This window comes from Hemicordylus capensis, chromosome 4, assembly GCF_027244095.1.
Source record: "Hemicordylus capensis ecotype Gifberg chromosome 4, rHemCap1.1.pri, whole genome shotgun sequence".
Lineage (NCBI taxonomy): Eukaryota > Metazoa > Chordata > Lepidosauria > Squamata > Cordylidae > Hemicordylus > Hemicordylus capensis.
Window position 1 is genome coordinate 266,792,587 of NC_069660.1, and position 14,940 is coordinate 266,807,526.

The 14,940-nt window shown below is 40.7% G+C and overlaps 1 protein-coding gene across 2 annotated transcripts in view; it reads right to left on the reverse strand.

Annotated features, from left to right (window-relative positions):
* Positions 1-14,940, reverse strand: part of ARFGEF1 (ADP ribosylation factor guanine nucleotide exchange factor 1) — a 125,687-nt gene that overhangs the window by 15,948 nt on the left and 94,799 nt on the right. For both annotated transcript variants that reach the window (XM_053249255.1, XM_053249256.1), the window contains exons 23-33: positions 13,531-13,621; positions 13,229-13,269; positions 12,971-13,140; positions 12,261-12,412; positions 11,486-11,658; positions 10,686-10,846; positions 9,343-9,473; positions 4,998-5,127; positions 2,300-2,435; positions 2,075-2,213; positions 230-302 (exon numbers count right to left, since the gene is read on the reverse strand). In XM_053249255.1, the coding sequence (XP_053105230.1) occupies positions 230-302; positions 2,075-2,213; positions 2,300-2,435; positions 4,998-5,127; positions 9,343-9,473; positions 10,686-10,846; positions 11,486-11,658; positions 12,261-12,412; positions 12,971-13,140; positions 13,229-13,269; positions 13,531-13,621 (1,397 nt within the window). The remainder of the gene's footprint in view (positions 1-229; positions 303-2,074; positions 2,214-2,299; positions 2,436-4,997; positions 5,128-9,342; positions 9,474-10,685; positions 10,847-11,485; positions 11,659-12,260; positions 12,413-12,970; positions 13,141-13,228; positions 13,270-13,530; positions 13,622-14,940) is intronic.

Genomic DNA, 14,940 nt, shown 5'->3' on the forward strand with positions numbered 1-14,940 from the left:
CTCAGTGGGACTTACTGCTGTATAAATATGCATATGATATGCTTCTGTATCTAAAATAATCAGAGTTATCTAAAAACAGTCAGAAGCCATCTATAATGTATAAGTAGTACAGATCCACAAACATTAGTTTGCAGCAAAAACTAGGGACACTCCTCTTGTTTTACAACATGTACATTTAAATAACACATCTGAAAGCATTTCCCTCCTCATGTTCACTTTGCAAACATACCAGCTGTTTCTCTCTCCCAGCAGATGGCGATGGAGGAGCTGTATCTCCCTCTATTGGTCGCCAAGTTAAAAGCCTTGAAAAGAGAAGGCGAATTTTAAGTCTCAAACAGAAAACATTTAAATGTCTGGGGGGAAACAGTAATACTACTTTGAGTTGAAATTATGAACTGAGAGTGGCACTCAAAAGTCAAGAGATTTAACATACATAAAACTTTCAAAAAAAGACGTAACACAAATTATTTTAAATTCTACTGATATGGAAGTCAATTTTTGTCTCAAAACTGTCTTCATCCAAGTCTCCCAAACCACCTTAATATTAAATTTTTGAAAGACCAGGCAGGTTCTGATATTATGCCTTCTTCTTCTAGGTGTGAGGCAAAGTCTATGGCCATTTGATTAGGCTAACTTGTAAGCCATATTGCACTGGAGAGGTGGGAGAGAAATATTTTAAATAAATATATAAATAACTTTCTCCCACACTCTTCACACTTCTTTTTTTAAAAAAAGAGGAAGTCTCACTGGGCCATAAAGCAGAACTCTGAAACTAAGGCCACCCTTCAGAAACAGCAACAGAGCAAGTCCAATTCAAAAAAGAAGAAACAACTGCTCCTTTATTCATGTTATTTGGAAAATGTGTAACCCATTCTTTAGTCCCACAGATGGGCAAATATAAAGTTAACACAATAAACCAATAATGAAGTACATAAATGGATTTTAAAAAATGGAGTAGCAGAAAAATAGTTAAAACCAGAATAAAGCAGACAAAATCCACAAACGGATCAAAAAAGGCCTGGGTGAATAAAAAGGTCTTTACTTAACACAGAATTCTAAGCCTGGTGAGTCTCTGTGGTGAGCACATTCCAAAGCAAGAGTGCCACAATCAAGAATGTCCTTTCAACTTACTTCACTTCAACAGGCAAGTGAATCCAAACAAAGTTTTCAAGGGAGATCTTAATACGCATGCTGGCTCATATGGGAGAAAGTGGCCCTGAAGTTATTCAAGGCCCCAAGCTCCTTAGGGCTTTAAAAAGGCAAGCACCAGCACCGTGTACGGAGTCTGGAAATGGATCAGGAGCTACTGTCGTAGTTTTATAACTGGAGAGAAAAATCCCACATAACTGGACCCAATTAATATCTGTTGTTAGGGGTATGCACAAAACCGGATTGCCCGGTTCAGTCTGACCCAGCCACAAAAAGCCCCATTGGGCATGCGTGACGCCCTCCAAAATGGCCACTGAAACAGGGGACAGGCCCAGAATGGGCCGAAGACCACCCAAACATGGTGATTTGGACATAAATGGAAGCTGGTGGGGGGGCACTTCTGGAGACCCCCCAATTTTTAAAAAGTTATTTAAATAGATAGATAGATAACGTGAACCCCCCAAACAGCCGAGGTGGTGTTTCAGTCTGATAGCGAACCAAACTGGGGGTGGGTGGGGTGTTGGTTAGATATTGAACCATCAAACCGAACCAGTTCAATGTCTAACCTGTTTGTACATCCCCACCGGTTGTCACATTTTGTATTAACTGAAGCTAGTACAATTTCTTTGCAGTTCAAATGTCAAGAGAAGCCAAGAGCTTCTCACTCTGCAGCAGCAAAAAACCCTGATCAGGCAAGGTGCTCTCCCCGCCCCTTGACCAAAGTCACTAGCACTAAAAGCATCACTGAAGGGGCAAGGAGGGGTTGCCTAGAAGATTCTGTAATTTGGCTTGCGGATGTGTAGATCCCAGTTGGTGGAACAGCACAGAAGCAGTGAAGGAGAAGTGTAGATACTATCATAATACCAGAAGTTTATAAATGGATCACCTCTTCCCAATTATTTACAATAGGAAAAACAAATCTTACGCATGGGGGATTGTGGTTTTGAAGATATCGAGCATACAGTTGCAAGTCTTATCCCAGATTTCAAGGGTAAACTTTTCACCATTTAGAATGACAACATTCTCTAAGCAGTTCGTACCAGACCGTGCGAGTTGTTCATTGTCTGAAACACAAAACAAGGCTTTGGTTTGTTCATGATGCACAGAGTAAACAGTTAGCATTGTCTAGAATAACCCGGTACAATCTTACCTTGCTGAACACACCAGTACAGCTGGGCAAATATATCATCCAAAAGGACATCACTAAGTACTTCCAAATACTGCGTGAATACATCACAGATTGCATAAAGTGCATGATTGCAAGTTGTTGTCATCCACTCAGCTTTCTAGGAATAAGGAAGAGGGATTCTCTCAAAAATGAGGGGATTAGATCAAAGGGAGTTAACAGACAGTCAGGAGGGTCAAATTTGATCAGGAAGCTTGGAGGGTGAGGACTTGATTCTGAAGGGCAGAATGTTAATATATATTTAAAAACCAACCAACCAAGAGGAAAATCCCAAATCCCCTTCTCAAAACATACCTCCTCCATAAAGCCTTTGGCTTAATATTTTAATCCACATCTAACAAAGCCTAAGTACATATAGCTACATCTGTTCACATTCTATCCTTGTTTCTCTGACAACTCTTTTGGATCCGTGGGCGATCTGGGAAATTACAGGCCGGTTAGCTTAACGTCAATTCCAGGCAAATTGATGGAAAGCATCCTCAAGAATTAAATTGTAAAGCACATAGAAGAACATGCCCTGCTGGGAGTGAACCAGCATGGCCTCCGCAAAGATAAATCTTGCCTCACCAAACTTTTGGAGTTCTTTGAGAGTGTCAACAAGTGTGTGGATCAAGGTGATCCAGTTGACATAGTCTACCTGGACTTCCAAAAAGCTCTTGACAAAGTTCCTCATCAAAGACTCCTGAGGAAACTTAGCGATCATGGGATAAGGGGACAAGTACATGTGTGGATTGCTAACTGGTTGAAAGACAGGAAACAGAGGGTAGGTATAAATGAAGAGTTTTCACAATGGAGGGAAGTAAGAAGTAGGGTCCCCCAGGGATCTGTACTTGGACCGGTGCTTTTTTTATCTAGAAGTAGCGGTAAGCAGCGAGGTGGCCAAATTTGCAGATGATACCAAACTCTTTCAGGTAGTGAAATCCAAAACTGATTGTGAGGAGCTCCAAAAGGATCTCTCCAAACTGGGGGAGTGGGCGACAAAATGGCAAATGCGCTTCAATGTTGGCAAGTGTAAAGTGATGCACATTGGGACGAAGAACCCGAACTTCAAGTATACGCTGATGGGATCTGAGCTGTCGGTGGCTGACCAGGAGAGGGATCTTGGGGTCGTGGTGGACAGCTCGTTGAAAGTGTCGACTCAATGTGCAGCAGCTGTGAAAAAGGCCAATTCCATGCTAGGGATCATTAGGAAGAAGATTGAAAATAAAACGGCTAATATTATAATGTCCTTACACAAAACTATGGTGCGACCACACTTGGAGTACTTCGTACAATTCTGGTCACCACATCTAAAAAAGGGCATTGTAGAACTGGAAAAGGTGCAGAAGAGGGCAACCAAGATGACCAGGGGCCTAGAGCACCTTTCTAATGAGGCAAGGCTACAACACCTGGGACTTTTTAGTTTATAAAAAAGACTGCGGGGAGACATGGTAGAGGTCTATAAAATCATGCATGGTGTGGAGAAAGTGGATAGAGAGACATTCTTCTCCCTCTCCCATAACACTAGAACCAGGGGTCATCCCATTAAATTGATTGCCGGGAAGTCTAGGACCAAAAAACGGAAGTACTTTTTCACACAACGCATAATCAGCTTGTGGAATTCTCTGCCACAATATGTGGTTACAACGACCTGGATGGCTTTAAGAAGGGTTTAGATAACTTCATGGCGGAGAGGTCTATCATCGGCTACTAGTCGGAGGGCTACAGGCCACCTCCAGCCTCAAAGGCAGGATGCCTCTGAGTACCAGTTGCGTGGAAGTAACAGCAGGAGAGAGGGCATGCCCTCAACTCCTGCCTGTGGCTTCCAGCGGCATCTAGTGGGCCACTGTGTAAAACAGATTGCTGGACTAGATGGGCCCTGGGCCTGATCCAGCAGGGCTGTTCTTTTGTCTGCTCTCTTTGTTAAAATTTAGAAAAAACCCTGGGATACAACTCTGTCTTTTCATTTGTTATGGACTAAAGCAGCATGTACACTGATAGCATTAATAAATAGTAATTTTGAAAGGAAGGTTTGAACAAGTTAGGTAGCTTAAGAGGAAGGGAGCAGCTCTAACTGCAGCAATGAATCCTGGGCAAAATTTTTGCCTCCTGCACACTAAATTGACATAGGAGAATAATGGGAATAATTAATCAATAATACAGCAATCAAAGAGAAGGATAACATAAGAACAGCCCTGCTGGATCAGGCCCAAGGCCCATCTAATTCAGCATCCTGTTTCACACAGTGACCCACCAGATAGCACTGGAAGCCTACAGGCAGGAGTTGAGGGCATACCCTCTCTCCTGCTGTTACTCCCCTGCAACTGATACTCAGAGGCACCCTGCCTTCGAGATAGCAGAGGAAGATAAAAGTTTTTAAAGCCTGACAAAAATGGTAAGTGTTCAGTTGCAGGGGAACACTAGCAGTAAGGGAGCCATTCTGACTTCTTATGTCAGGGAGTTCCACAGACTCAGGTGCCACACCAACTCCCTGTTGTGAATTGTGGAGATGTGAATTCTGAATGTCTGGCCTTTAACGTTAAAGTCTGACAATAAGGGACATCATGGATAATGAAAATACTACAGTATGGTCTGCAGGTGTGGCACTTTCTTTGAAGAACATCTCTTTTGCTTCTATGACATTAAAGAACAATTAACTTGTCATGAGTCATCCTATACTTACCTCTGTTTGTTGTTCCGGCAATTTCATGTTATCAAATATCCGGAAAACAATCCGAAATAAATCCTGCCACCAATGCTTTTCAAAAGTATGGCCATACGTTTTCATTATTTCAAACATAACTGTTAAGCCTCTGAAATAAAAAATAAATGGCAAATATGAGAAACCTGAAGAAATTAAGCTTTCAGCTCCTACAATGACTTTGAAATTTATTTTTTAAAACTTGAAGGAGCATCTTGAAAATACTAAGAATGTAATGGATATTAATACTGAACCATGGGCTTGAATAAGCAGTCTTGCTGAACCAAAACAAGTCTGGGTCTGATTAGTACCAGAATGGAAGACCATGAGGGAATAGGGGCCCTGTCTATGCCACGTGGTGTTCCATCAAAGAAGAAAAGTGGGTTACAGATAAAAGTGTTTAGAATTAAAACTATACCTATACTGTACAGAGTAAAAGTCATACCCCTTTAACTACTGAGCCCACTATGTGGAAGCTAGCATTGGTTGCCAGATTTTACTCGCAATCAAACAAAACTTAGCGACATTTAGGGATAGCTCGTCTTTCTGTTCGGACAGCAAAGAACTAGTTTAAAATGAATCCATATGGCCTGGGAATTTAGTTAAAAGCAGAGAAATGTAATAAGATAAATCCCTGGGGAAAATAACTCACAGTACAATGGGACATGGGATGTGGTTTCTATGGTGCCTGAGTCACAGGGACAGAGCCTTTGTGGACATGGGATTTTCCTAAACTTTCCTTCAAGCACAGCGGTAGGTAATGGAATAAAATGAGCCAAAGTGAACATCCTCCGGTATTTTGAGATTGTGAGTTAAGTATCTAGAAGGATTAGAGCTAAATGGCTGGTTTCCAAGGAATATTCCCTTAGGAATCAAAGATTGTTCTGTTTGCACATCCATATCAGAATTACACTGTCCGAGTGCCATCTGGGCTCAGGCATGTCCCATTCTTAATAAAGTCTCCAGGCTGAGGCCATATGAGTTCAATTTTTGGCAAACCACTCTTTTCTAGTGTGCGTTGAAGGTGTCTACTGATGTTAAGGTAGCTAAGCCTATAGGTTGGAAATTTTACCTTAGCCAGTAATCAAAAACACTTAACCATCCTAGATTCTACCTTAGGGATGCCTGCTTCCAAACAAAGAACTACATTAGGTACGCATCAAGGTACCTGGAAGGTATTTCTCAGGAACTTCATTTGTACCGCCTCTAGCGCAAGAAGATTACTATACAAACCAAGCTGCGCTCCACAAAGAAGTTGCGAGCGAGATTTGGCCAGGAGTAATCTAATTGCTGCACGGACAAAATGCGCACCACCAGAGCAAAAAAAAGGACTGGATAGCTAATGCAGACTTCTGGGCATTTTGAATTACATATTGGAGATGCGCACTACGCTTACCTAAAGCATGGAACACAAAACCCAAAGATTTAAAGATTTAACTTGTTCTAGTTTATGCCTGTCCAATATCCAATGCCATAATCTTGGGTGATTTGCAAAGATAAGTATCTTGGTTTTAGTGTAATCAAGCTCTAGAGCTTGTTGATGACAAAATACAGCCCGGAAACCAGTGATCTGGATAGTGAGCTGTTGTATTCATAAAGAATGGGTTCTGCGCCTGCGCAGGGACCTCGCGGACCAATTGATTAGCTCCTCGTGCCGCCTCCAACTGCCCTGCACGTGATTGTGCTTCCTTTAAACAAGGCAGTTGGGGCGTGTCTTCCTCAGTTTCTTTTAGACCGCCATTGCGTCTAAACCTTGGATCAGTTTGCTCCTCGAAAATTATCCTTGATACTACGGCAAAAGACTTGGAACGGATTCGGAACAACGTACTGGTACTCGACTTTGGACTGTTTTATAGGACACGTATTTGTTTTTCCCTAAATAATAGCCTTCGGGCTTAGAATTAGCCATGAGGCTGATCGGACTATGGTGTCAAAGCCGACGGTTAAAACGACATTTAAAAGTTGTACTAACTGTCAAGCAAAGTTACCATCTACTGATACCCATGATGCCTGCTTGCTATGCCTGGGAGAGCAGCACAACCCGGCGAACTGCAAAATCTGCTACTCTTTCGCTAAACAGACTCTTAAGAATCGAGCACTGAGATTGTGGGCCTGTAACAGATGATCTGGGGGTGATCTGTTGTATTCATAATACCCTTATTCCTTGGAACATGGATCACTATCCAGATCTATTTTTTCCTTTCCAGGAAAATATACCCACAGCGAACAAGTACTTTTGTTTTAGCTTTGGAATATGGATATTCAAATAAAGTTGCTTACTTATAGGATACATAGGTAACTATAATGTATTAGGAGACACAAAACAAAACTGTCTCTGAGGAGTGATCACTATGGCAGTCAGAAAGAAACTCACCAATGAAAAGAATTAGAGAACACTGCATGGTACGTAAGGCTCTTTGAAGGCCCATCCACACAGAGAAGAATGGCAAGGTGTCTGTTAGCCAACTTTGGACTAAACTATGGGATTAGTATAGAAGCTTAAGCGTGATGGAGCCAGGAGCTTGTCTAGCTCCTCTGAGTTGGAATTTCTTTTGTATAATAACCATTATAGCACTACAACAGATCCTCAGTTGAGAGTTTGCATGTAATCTTTAAATTAAAAAGGAGTAATCAGTGGTCCAGTGATGTAATTGATAACTTGTCCCACAGGTTGTCTCTAGAGATTAGATCAAAAGCAAATCTAAAATCAATGAAAGCAGCATGTAAAGTGGTATTGGGCTTAGAAGAATACTTTTTGACCAAATGTTGTAAGATTAAGATTACTGATCTACTGAGGAGCGGCTGGCCCAGGAGCGTATCTAGGATGGGACAGGCAGGGCATGTGCCCCGGGCATCACTTGAAGGGGGCGCCATTTTTTAAATTATTTTTTTTTAAATGGCCAGCAAAAACCAAATGGCCACCGCACATGCTCAAATGGCCTCTGTGAGGCCCTAGGCCATGCCAGGCCTTGCAGAGGCCATTTGAGCATGCGCGGTGGCCATTTTGTTTTCAGCAGCTATTAAAAAAATATTTTGAAAAATGGTCACCACACATGCTCAAATGGTCCCTGTGAGGCCCTAGAGGAAAGTGGGGGAGGGAGAACCTTTGCAGACCCCACCCCCCACAGCCTTAAGGAGGCCCCCTGAAGGGGCTACAGGTATTTTTTAAAATAATAATAATAATAATATAAGTCACTGTACACATATTCAGTTTGGCACTATGTACAGAGAATCGGGGCTTGTGAATACTGAACTAAAGCTTATGAGCTAGGATTGTATTCATTTGCTCTTACTTTGCTTCTTGTGATCAGTGAGTTAAATGTGATGTCTTAATAATATGGCTATTAATGGTGAGTTTGTCTTTGAATAGTGTGAAATCCTTATTGTTAAGGCACACTGGGAGTTTCTTGCTCTCTTTCTCTCATTTTAACTGTCTTTCTGAAATACTAGAATATATTCCAAGCACAGTTTACTCTGCATATCCTTTAAGCATTTTCACAGTATCTGGGAAAATTCAAATTCTCCATTTATTTTTAAAACTTATGTAATAGTGATGCTAGTAGATGCATAGTAGAGAATTAGACAGGCACTTCTGTTTAGTTTTCCAAGTACACCTCCACATAGTATTTGGGTATTTCATGAGCCCCAGCATACTGAAATATGTAGTTTTCCAGCATTTTTTGGTCTGGCTATGTCCACTGCTAAATAGTTTTTGAAATATTAAAAGATTAACGAGCTTGACTTGTATTTTTGAGCTGATATTATGGTAAAGTTATCTGAAAGATGGGTGTCAGATGTTTGGACAGGGGGAGCAATTTCAGTGCTTGCCCTAGGTGCTATTTTCCCTAGATACGGGCTGACCCTGAAACTGGCTTGCTCCTCAGCCAAAATCTGCTCTTCCTCCATCCACCAAAAGTGTTTACATATTGTATCTAAACAGCAGTATATTGTATTGGAACAGTATCTGGTGCTGCAGGCCTATGCCACATAGGCCTTTTTTCTATTAGAAATTAAATTCTAAATGCCATTTCACTTTTCCTCCCCAACTGATGGGTGTCTGAAGAACTGTGCAAGTGGGTGAAATATTACACATATATAGGACAAAATATTTTTTGCTATATAGAGATAAATACATGTCTCAAAATACATTTTAATCCAAATTATAATGCTGTCAACATACATGCATTTAGAAACTGTACAAAAATCAGTGGTTGACAAGCTTTACACGGCCTTACACACAGAATTTTCCATTAGCAGGGAAATACATTCAATACAATGTTAGAAAGAGTATGAAATTGAACTTGGAATTGCAAATATGGATTGTTACCTGGTTCTTACATCTAATTTGCATCGATTGATGATACAAGACAGCTCAAAGAGAATCGGAAACCATCCTCTCACCCACACTCTGTCTTCAGGAGCTACATTCATATCATCACTGGTGTATTCCTTGAAAGCCTTTAGAAGTAAATACAAATCAATGCAGCAGAAACCCAAAAGTCAATTGCAAGTGCCATTTCTTGAAGATCATCTCACCAGTTGGTGCTACATCAACTTATAGTGGCTGACTTCCTTACGAAGAGCGGATGTAAAGACTCTCTGCAGGGAAAACTCCCCCCCCCCATGTGCTTGGTGTTGTGCCAAAGGGCTGAGACCCCAGAGTGCTGCTTGCACCCCAGAAGTTTCAAAACATGTTGCTAAGGATCAGCGACATGTTTCTGATCTTACAGAGCACTTCCAGAGTGCAAGCAGTGCTTGGAAGTCTTAGCCCTCTGGTGCAACAGTGCATGCACAACACTGGCGGGATTGAGCACAGACTCCCAGTGAGTGCCTACAGAGCCTCCTTACATGTGTGCTCCATTAGTCAGGATGTCAGCCAGCAGGTTCAAAAAACAGAGCTATTTAACCATCAGCTATCAGGTCCTGATCCAGACCCTTTCTGCACAGAGCAGTTGTGCACTTGCTTCTGTGTTTAAGCATCTTTTCTGATGAAGGGCGATGGTCAGCACTCCAATGGTGACCTCTAGTGGAGGGGCCAGGGAGAAAGGGAGTGCCAATCATCAGTCTTCCCACTGCCCCAGTCGATTTGCTCTGTCACAATGTTCAATGTCTTCCTCCTCATTCATACATTCAGAGTCTCCAAAACTATGTTAATCAATAATACAGTTCAGTAAAGCTACAATTATTTTGAACCAATGCTTAAAGCTTCAGTGTCTTTGATTGATATTTACCTGATTTACCTGAATCCAAGAATAGGCTTTTTCCAAGTTCTTCAGTGTTAGAAATTGGGAGATTGTTTTAAATTCAGGGCCCTCTTCCTTTCGGGTAAATAGTATTAGTATGGTATAGCCTATATTTAACTCATTTTTTAAAGGGGCCATCTTAAATTTATGGTTGTCTTCCATTTGGGTAAATTTGGTATTGCTTTCCCTTTTAACCTGTACAATTTATACTGCTGTCTGAATTACAAGAACTTATTACATGCAACTTGGAATTGACCTCACCAGGAATGTTTTTAGAAGCAGGTCAAAATTCCTCAAGTAGTGAAAAATAACCATAGCAATGGCTGCAACTGGTTCAAATTAGCTTTCAAAACACCCCATGTTCTATTCAAATCTAAAGTTTAAGAGCCAACTCTTAATAGATGTTGTATGAATAAACAAGTTATACCTGAGGCCTTTCTGATACGTATTTTGCACAATGGCGAATAAGGCGGATTGCTTCCATACTTGTGTCTGGAAAAGCTGCATTGCAAGCAAATTCAGACAAGCATTTTACTGCATCCTGGAAAGAATCTATGGTTGCTGGGAAGTGTTTCTCAAACACAATTGCTGGAAAAGATAACAAGCATACATAGTTAAAGGTTTTAACCAGACAATTTCTTAAACAGCTTCTAAGTTAATTTTAAAAGTTTATGCATTCATCCCATAAAGGAGCAGCAACATGTATTGGCAGAATATACATTTAAACCCCATCCCCGGAAACATTCTTCATTAAGTGAATAGGGTCACAGAGTTCAGAGGTAGAGCACATGCTTTGCACATGTAAAATATCTCAGGTTCAGTTCCAGATATCTTCAGGTAGAGCTGAGAAAAAAACTCCTGCCTGTCTCAGTATAAAGCAGCTTCCTATTTTCCTATTAAAGTATTATAACAAAACAAGCACATTCTGAAGCCAAGGAGTATTTATTTATGTATAAACACTCTATGTATATTTCACTCTTCCTCCAAGGAGTACAGAATGGTGTACATGGTGATGTTTATTCCCACAACAACCTTGTGAGGTAGGTTAGGATAAGTGACTGGGAGATGAAAACTGGACAGAGATAAGAAGAGTCACCCAGTGAGTTTCATTGCTGAACAGGGATTTGAACTCCAGTCTCCCTGGTCCTAGTCCAACACTCTAAACTGCTGTAACAGAATATATTCAACCTCCTGGTAGTAGTCTGTAAGTTATAAATCAGTACTCACTGACAATGTGGCCTGTAGTCTGAAATGCAAGTTCCACTATACTTTCATCCTGATCTGATGCAGCCAAATGAAACACTGAGAAGATATTCTTCCAGCCTGAGCGGATGTTTGCTGCTTGGGAATTTACCATTTGGGCTATGCAACGGACAACCATGTCACGAATAGTTGGGGATCTACAACATAAACCAGTTTTACAAACCATCAAGTTTATTGGCCATAATCCATGCTTTCCTAAAAAGTAATTCCATGCAATTTAAGTGAGAAAGTTCAATTCCAAGTACAGGGAAACCTCACTATTCGCAAACTCACTATTCGCGTTTTCACGTATCAGCAGGTGTCTAATTGACACCTGATTTCATTATCCACAGATATTATAGGGTTAAAACCCATGTACACAGTTCCTAGATGGCTTGAAGTGACTGTGAGGTCACTTCCTGCTGCCATTTGGTAGGCATTTCTAAGCGGTGCCATTTTCTGGATAATTTCTGTTTTTAAAAGGCATTTCCCCCACGATTTTCCATGGTTTGGGGAGGCATTTCACTGGGGAGCATTTCTGGACACAAGGAGATCACACAGAGCAAGGTACAGTTGGGTTTTTGCCTATTTTCACCTCTTTTTTGGACTTTTTAATTCAACCCAGGAACCTAACCCCCCTTTCCCCATAGGCATAAGGCCTTGTTACTTGCATTTTTGTTACTCATGGTAGTAGACGAGTAATGGAACCACCACAAGTAATGAGGGTTGCCTGTGGTTTCATTCATTACATATTTATTACCTGTTTCTCTTCATGATATGTTCAAAGGGTCTTAAGAAGTCCTTCTGGAATCGGAAATTAGCAAGTTCTCCCTTTTCTAAGAACTTCATTGATAACTGCCTTAAGGAGTCTACAGCAAAAATAGCTACGTCTTCATTGGGATTACATCCAACCTAACAAGCCAAATTAGAAACTCATGAAATGCAGAGTCGGCAATTAAAAACATCTTATTTTTTAAAACTGTTTAGCAAAAATAGTAAAATGTTATACACAAAAATATTGAAATATTCAATTTCCTCTCAGTAATATGATTTAGTAGCATAATTACTTTCTAAAAACATTTGATACCTGACTTCCAAAAAAGTAATTATGCAACATCACTCGAATGTTTGTAGTTTCTAAAAATAAATTGGAAATTAATTGGAGCTACCTTCAGTACTCAGAATGTTAATATTAAAAACAAAGAAAAATTAAAAAGAAAATTCAATCAGCTTAGGACAACACTGCTTATATATGGCATAACTGTGGAGTTTATCCTGCCAGTTCAAATAGTCCCACTACCACAACTGAACCATAACTGCTGAGATCTGGTCCAGTAGTTCCACCTTTATTTTCTGCTGTTCTTACTATTCATATAATTAGTAATGGTCAAACACGCTTTTACATTTGAAGTTTAACATGAACATTTTATACTTTAACAATGTTTGAACTTCAATTGTGCTCAAATGTACCTTATTGAAATGATCTCCAATAACTTCCCAGATTCTTGACCACTGTAGCCTTATCCGTCCCATGTTATAGTAAGAGATTTCTACTATCTTCTGCAAGCTGAACATCCGAGGATGAGTTGCAGATAGCAGTTCATCCATAGACACAGCACAAAGCCATCGGACAAAATCCACTGTTAGAATCATATAAAGAATCCAATTAGCATTCTTTTCTTTTTCAAACATTGTATTACATTTAATTAAACTGTGAACAAAACTTACCAATAGCATTTCCATCTAGCCTTGTAGAACCTGTAAATATTCTGCAAGAGATACAATTTAAAAGAACTGCATGAGAATTCTTCATGCTAAATTCCCTTCAATATATATGCAAGTTAAAAAAATAAAAATAAAATTTTACTACTACTGCCCAACAAACTTTACTAGAGACGGTGGCAAAATATTTTTAAAAGGTTTGTCAAACAAATAACCGCTGTTCTTTTCCAGTGTAATAGAGGCATTGATATTGTTCTATAAAATCACAAAAGGCTATCAATGGGAAGACATGAGATATAGTACAGTACCTGTCTACAGCAACAACAACACTTTGCGAACTAGTTTCTCCAATGGATTCTTGAATGCTTGCTATCTGTTTCCAGTCCATATTTCCTCCAACTATATCAGATGCATTCATTTGAAAAAGAGAAGAAAAAAGTACAGCTCATGAGAGGGAAGAATTAAAAATTACTTCATAAATATTTAAATAATTGTTCGTTTGCACTACCAAAGATGGCTTGTTTTCCACATTAGGACAATGGCAAAAATGATCAGTCTTAGAACTGTGTGCCAAAGAGATGGACACATTCATATGGTGATTTGCATAGTTATCCTATCCAGAAGCAGCAGGCTGGCTCATTTGTGTAAACATGGAAAAATACCACCACCCCGCCCCCAGTTTTTCTGTCTGCCACTGGTAGGGATGCGCACGGAACCAGGCAGGGATGGTTTGATAGCACTGGGAATGCTGCTTTAAGAGCGGAGGACGGTGCACTTACCCCTCCCTCTGCACTTCCCCCACTAGCGCTCCTTAATTCCGAGGGGCGGCAGAGTACCTCCCTGCTGCCCCGTTGCCCGGATACAACCGGAAGTATTCGCTGCACCTGCGTGTGCCCGTGCACAGGGCCTCCGAACCGGTTCTGTGCACATCCCTAGTCACTGTGACTTGCTACCTGGCAACACTATGAACAAAGACCCAAGGACACACATTTCCCACTCAAATATCTTGGAATCATAGAGAGTATATTAATAGCACTTATAATCATATTCAAAACACTATTTCATGTCTCTGGTCTGTATAGGTTGAGAAAGGAGATGGTCCTCTCATGGAAAGTCCAGAGACTAGTGCCACTGTTGATCCAATAAGGCAAGAAATGCCCTTGGTCAGGTAACTAGCAGCAGTCCTGGGGTCAAGGCCTTGATTGGATTAACAGAGAGTAGGAAGCTTGATACAACTCCTACCCAGCCCAACTTTAGGACCTTGGTTTTTGCTTAGTGGCACAGGAACGGTTATGCTCTAGCTACTATACCCACCCCAGAAAACACCTGGTAGTGCAGAAAAGGTCCTTGCCATACCATGCAGGGACCAAAGCGGCTCTCAGTTCAGCTAGTGAGAGCATGGTGGAGGTGGAACGGGGGAGAAAATGGCGACAGGCTGCCTACTCCTTTGCAAACAGACACAAACATTTGACAAACATTATTCAGAGCACTGCTTTCTAGCATTTGGTAGTGTATTTGGCACTATGAGCTCTCAACAAGATGGCTTGGGGGCCATGAGGGAAAGAAAGTGTAGAAGTTTGTTCTCTTTCCCAGTACTTTTAAAACCAAAGCTAGAAGGTAGTGACTTTAGCCTTGCCTGAGGCAAATTGCTCCTTTCTACATCCAAGGATAGCAATACCAAAATGGTATGCAGTTATTTGGATAAATATATTAAATTC